The following is a 6,284-nucleotide window of genomic DNA, read 5'->3' as shown; positions in this document are numbered from 1 at the left end:
AAAGAATAAAGAGCAGTACAATATAGTATATTTGCATAGATAAATCATGGTAAGATCACAAATTTATTTTTTAATTCAGACTTATAATTCTATCTCGATATAATCATAATTTTATTTTCTAATTCAAATTATATATATATATATATATATATATATATATATATATATATATATATTCATAAGAAAATATTTTAGTCTATTGTTTCATAAAAAATTACAATCTCTGCTCTCCTCTTTCAAATCGGAAAATGCTATAAAATTTGTAATCGAACGGCTGAATCATTAAAAATAAAATCAATCTCACTAAAAATATTTTGCTCTAAATGAGGTTTTTAATTATCTTGATTTTTAATATCCTGAAAAGTTCTCCCACAAGCTTTGGCGATAGGGAGAGAAGCAAATCACCGAACAAACCATATCTAAATTTTCAAAAGAAGAAATGAGGATTATATTTCGATTTATGTCCTAACTCGTCGATCACCATTAATTATTATCACCTCTGTAAGTCAGAGGAATCGTCAAATCACACCTCTTAGAAAGTCAACTCGATATCACTTGTTAGGGTCGTAGGCTTACACAAATTCAGAGAAGAAAATTTCAGATAAAACAAAGATAGGAGAGAATAAATAGGTTTCGAGAGGACAATTGACAACTAACAAACTCATTTGTGACAGCGGTCGTATATCAAACAATGCACACACCCTCTTACATGCACCTTTTGCTGTAAATAGGAATCACTCACATGAACACAAAAGACAAAGTTCAAAGGTCTTCTTTGATCCAAACTTCTACTACAATTCTTTGTCAATCTAACCTCTAGAAAATTTGGTCTATTCTCCAATAACTTGTCACTTTGTTATTCTCATTCCTCAATCATCTTCGTCTTTGCCACCTAACTCCACCACCACACTTCCAACACAGCCACCATATCACATCCTCCCTCGTGTCGTTCTCTTCTCTACACTGTCATTTTCATTGTCATTTCCGTTGACAGCATCACTTTGCACATCACCACCTTCAAATCTCTAAGTGTTATCTTTGTCACCGTTTCATCGCATGTTCATCTTCTCGTTGATCATCTTTATTGACATCACAACTATCATCATATTAGTAGAACTCATATTAAAATATTACCCAAAATATTTTGTCCATGATTAAAAATTTTATGATCTAAAATATTGATGCTATAGTGATGATATTACCGATGGTATTGAGAGAGATGAATACAAGATACGTGTTGATTGATAAATGAGGAGATATTTGTCTGTAAGAAGATGATTTTTTGTCTAAAATAGAGAGGCTAATCTTTACTAATTAGAACAAAAGCACACACACATTAGAGTGATCAAAAAAAAAAAAAATCAAGTTATGGAGGGCAACCTCCGAGCCAAAAATGAGAAGATTTGATGGCATAAGCAAAAATTACTAATTAGAATGAAAATACATATATATACATGATTGTTCGCATCAGAGATTTGATAACTCGAGTAAAAGAAGCCAACCAATTGATAACAACATTCCTTCACTAAATACGTAAAAAAAAAAAAAATAATAACTCTTGCATATTTCCAACCAAATTAAAAACTTGTTATGGAGGAATATGTCACAACAGAATATCCATCCTAATTTTAAAGTCAGCCATAACTAGCATGTCAATAGAAACATAAATACTATGTATATGTAATCCTTCGTTTAGTGATATGATGTATGATATCTATGCTTCATAAATATCATAAATGTTTCTGGCTTTTAATATTGAAGCAAATGTTTCCAGAAATATCAGTTTTAATATTTTATGAAATGTTAGTTGAGCATGCATAAGTATTAATATTTATATTAAGCATAGCGTAACAAGCCAAAATACGCGGACATGAGTATGAGATTAAGTTATGATAATAAGCATGCATATAGTGACTAGAAGTGACGGTTGAATTTTAATCGACCTTAAGTGAATCTCTATAATTAACATAAGGAAGTTTAAGTTTTAAACATTATATATATAAAGGATAATAAACTATTTAGACATCGATGGAGTAATAAAAAAATTAAATTGAGATGTAAATTAAAGAAGAGTGTTATACTAAATATTGAAATATATAAGTGAGATTAAATGATAAGCTTAGACCAAAAATGTCAACTATGTCAAACCACATTAAACTCGATTGAAATTATTATAATATTAGAATTATATTAGTAAAAAAAATATATATTTTAAAATGAGGCCTAATAAGATTGAACCCTAAACCTTAAGCTAACTTCTTGAACATCAACATCTTATTTTAGCCTCATCCTTATTACCAACCTAATAACCCACAAATCTTCCTCTCATTGTTTAGCCATTCTCTTAGCTTTTTTCATAGAGTTTAGGAAATCCCACCTCTGACAAAGATTAAGGTAAGAAAAATCTAATTCTTCTCTTGCTTATTATAGACTAATTTTTTCAACTAATTTTTGGTTTAAATTAATATTTAATTTTTAAATATTTTTGTATGATTTTCTTATGGCTCTAAGGTTTTTGAAATAATTTTAATATGAGAGTGGTGCATTGAGTTGTGATTGTCTTGAGGTACTAAGAATCTTCTATTATCTTAGAAGGGGTTATATTCAAGATAAATTGACCCCTTAATGATTAGACTTTGTCCATTTGATATACTTTAAAATGTTCTTTTAGAATTATGTAATAATTATAATTGAGTGAACACTATATTTGTACATCAAGATATAATGTTTATAAATTTAGATAGTCTCAGTCTAGTTTTAGCAGAGCAAAATAAATGTTGGTAGTTGAATTAGGAGAATAGTTTAGCCTCCAAATGATTCAGTTTTAAGCTAAAAATTGATGTATATTTAGTTTTATATGTCTCTTATTATTTTATAAAATTTCATGATAATTCATGATTGTTTAGTCAACTAGGATAGTAAAATAAAATTTCTTTATAGAATTATACAATGGTTTGATTGATACTTACTAATTCATTTGTTTATAGAGTGAATTGTTAAAAAATTGATAGTGAAATTTAGATAAATTTTTAGTTTGAGTATAGTATATTTTATAAGGAATTTTATCCTATTTTTATAAATTATTATTTTAAATTATTATAAATCAATAATTCAAGAGGTAGGGTTCTTTATTAAGGTATCTCATAACCCCATGATCCCAATTTGATAGGTGAATCAATCTCTCACACACTCGATCGTTAAGAAACATGATCTTTCCTTGGCATCTTCATTTTTGAATTTAATTGTATAAGTATAAGTTTAATTCACTATAAAATAATAATTATATAAATTATCATATGCATAATATATTTTGAAAAGTATGCTTCAACTAATATGATAACTAAATGTGAATATACATATTTTATAAATATAAAAATATATGAATTATAATAATAATATCTTATATGTATGCATATATGATGACATGTGATGTAGGAATGCATATATTTTATATGATGTGTAATGTGGGAGTGGACGAATATGTTATAATGTGCAATACACATATATGCTATGACGTACGATGTAGGATAATATGTATATATTATAATGTGTAGTATGTGAGTCTATATATATATTATAACATATAGTGTGGGAGTACATGCATGCATTCATATATATATATATATATATATATATATATATATATATATATATATATATATATAATTTCGACGTAGAATTTTATTTATTTATTTTACATATGTTATGTTGTAGAATTATAGTTGCTAAAGAAATTATAGGATGAGGGCTTTACTATTAAATGTCTTATGTCAAAGATTTTAAAATATTATATATATGACATATATATACGAATTTTGAATAAAATTATATATATATATATTTCAAAATTATGGTTTTTGGATGACTTTTTAGTTTGACCAACATGAACTTTAGTGGAGGAAACTCCCGCAACCATTTCCGAGTGAGAGAGAGAAATAAAAAGAACAATAGACTTACCCTTTCGATGTAATTCCAAGGAGCACTTCAATTCAATAATTTTAAGATTTTAACCCATTTATGTAGTCCTTCAGAATAAAAATTAGTGATTACGCAATCACGGCAAATCAAATATGAGCTTTCGAAATCTAAATAAGCGTACGATAAGGTTGCATGTGTCACATAAATGCCTTGCCAAATCCACTCGTTCGGCATGCCAATACCAAATTGACCTCTCGCCATCCAACAACACACATATCCTTATCGATTTGGGGCTGCTACGCATCAACATCAGGATTAGGCGGCATTTGATTCCACGGCAACAATTATAATCCCCCAGCAAATTAACTTATATTGTATGGATTAAGATAATTTGACCGCGCTTCCCTCCACGTGTCAACCTTGACCGCGACCGTGGTTGGTCAACCGTAGTTATCCTCTTCGTACTACCGAAGCCTAACTGGCGTGCGCCGGCATATAATAATCCCAAACCATCCAACTCCGTTTTTTTGTCCGTTTATGTCTTAAAGTCCATCGCTGACGTCGATCCCGTCGCGTCAGATCACAGCCGTCCAACGCACCGGATCGGGTCGTGCTGACCTCCCCCCTCCCTTCTCGACACGTGTTTTCCTGCGTGACGATACTGCCCCTGGTTTGGAACGCCACACGTGTGCACCACCACTACACGACAAAAATCTGCGGGCATAAAGCCGCCCTCCATCCTCTTCGCCCAAAAATTTCAACCTTCCCTTCTTCTTGTCTTAGCTCGGCAGCAAGATATGTCGAATCCGACCAGTCTTCCACCGGGGTTCCGATTCCACCCCACCGACGAGGAGCTCATCCTTCACTACCTGAGGAACCGAGCTTCCTCGATGCCATGCCCGGTGTCGATCATCGCCGAGGTCGACATCTACAAGTTCGACCCGTGGGAGCTCCCCGGTACGTGTTGCTCGCGACGCTCTCTCTGTGTGTTCTCCTCGAATCGTATGGTACTGATTGCTGTGATGGTGTGTTTGTGTTGGTGAAGCCAAAGCGCTGTTCGGGGATCGAGAGTGGTACTTCTTCAGCCCCCGGGATCGGAAGTACCCCAACGGGGTGCGGCCGAATCGGGCGGCGGCGTCCGGGTACTGGAAGGCGACGGGGACGGACAAGCCCATCGTTGCGAGCAAGGGGATGAGCGACAACATTGGGGTCAAGAAGGCGCTCGTGTTCTACAAGGGGAAGCCCCCCAAGGGGGTGAAGACGGACTGGATCATGCACGAGTACCGCCTCGCCGAAGCTCTGAGGAGCAACAATTACCAGACCATCAAACTCAGAGGATCCTCCATGAGAGTAATCTCCTCTCCGCTTCTACTGCATGAGACTGCCTATGCGTAATTAGATCTGATTCTGAGCTCACCCGCTGCTGTCTCAGCTAGATGACTGGGTCCTCTGCCGAATCTACAAGAAGAGCAATCATCAACTACCGCTGGATGCAGAGCAAGAAGACACGGGCGTGGAGGCTGCCTCGCCACACAGCATGCAGCAGAACGGCTTCCTCAAGCTGCCGAAATCCTACTCTCTGACCGAGCTCCTCGACGCCGCAGATTACTCGACGCTCGCGCGACTGCTGGAGAACCCACCGGATGTACTGGGATCACAAAACTGTTCGATCAATTACCCCGATTCGAACCCATCGTTCGTCCCTCACTGCAACCAAGCCGAGCTTCCTGTTCCGATCAAAGACAACGTTCTGAAGCGCAAGCAGATAGTGAACAGTAGTTGCTTCGAAGAGGACGACGAGTTCTCATTCCCCGCAAAGAAACCAACAGTTCCAAGGACGTTCGACAACACCGCGTTCGATTCACTGCCTTACTCGTTGCTGCTGAGCTCTGACTTGGGCTTGCAGTTAGGGCACAGTGCTCAGCAGGCCAAAGCAGCATACGAGATGTGACGACACAAGATGAAGATACAAGAAACAGTGATGAGAGGTTTAGCTTTTTTTTGTATAGAAGTTGTGTATCGATGGGGCCATTGAAGGTTGTACATGTTATGATGTCTGCAGCAGAAACAAAGTGCAATCAGCTATCTCAACAAAGCCAAGAAATTCTTGTTGGACTTCGACATTAGTGAAGCAATGATGTTGCTTAACATGATTTTGGCTCCGTTCTTATCCGGAATAGATGCAGTAACTGTGCTTATTTTGGAACCATTAAGAGATGGGGAAAGGTTCATATCCCCTGGAAGGAAGTACGGTCAAACAAGTCCCGTCTGATTCCACAAGAACTTGGAATATCCTGCTTATCATCTATGACAAGCCATGTGGAAGAAGGTGGCGGCAGCCACACCCCAGTTTAAGATGTCCTTTC

At 35.7% G+C, this 6,284-nt stretch overlaps 1 protein-coding gene across 1 annotated transcript; it reads left to right on the top strand.

Annotated features, from left to right (window-relative positions):
* Window positions 1-4,668: 4,668 nt before the first annotated feature.
* Window positions 4,669-6,039, top strand: LOC135666137 (NAC transcription factor 29-like). The gene is made up of 3 exons (XM_065177702.1): window positions 4,669-4,875; window positions 4,964-5,268; window positions 5,351-6,039. The coding sequence occupies exons 1-3, from the start codon at window positions 4,716-4,718 to the stop codon at window positions 5,867-5,869; spliced, it is 984 nt and encodes a 327-aa protein (XP_065033774.1). The 5' UTR covers window positions 4,669-4,715; the 3' UTR covers window positions 5,870-6,039.
* The last annotated feature ends 245 nt before the right edge of the window (window positions 6,040-6,284 follow it).

Source organism: Musa acuminata, unplaced genomic scaffold (genome assembly GCF_036884655.1).
Source record: "Musa acuminata AAA Group cultivar baxijiao unplaced genomic scaffold, Cavendish_Baxijiao_AAA HiC_scaffold_1074, whole genome shotgun sequence".
NCBI lineage: Eukaryota > Viridiplantae > Streptophyta > Magnoliopsida > Zingiberales > Musaceae > Musa > Musa acuminata.
Note: the sequence above shows the minus strand (reverse complement) of the source record. Positions and strands in the feature narration are given on the sequence as shown.

What these genes read in the sequence shown, in the direction of transcription:
- LOC135666137 (XM_065177702.1), top strand. Translation starts at nt 4,716, where the DNA reads ATGTCGAATCCGACCAGTCTTCCACCGGGGTTCCGATTCCACCCCACC. An exon ending in CGACCCGTGGGAGCTCCCCG is followed by an intron (nt 4,876 to 4,963) that starts GTACGTGTTGCT and finishes GTGTTGGTGAAG; the next exon opens with CCAAAGCGCTGTTCGGGGAT. An exon ending in TCAGAGGATCCTCCATGAGA is followed by an intron (nt 5,269 to 5,350) that starts GTAATCTCCTCT and finishes CTGCTGTCTCAG; the next exon opens with CTAGATGACTGGGTCCTCTG.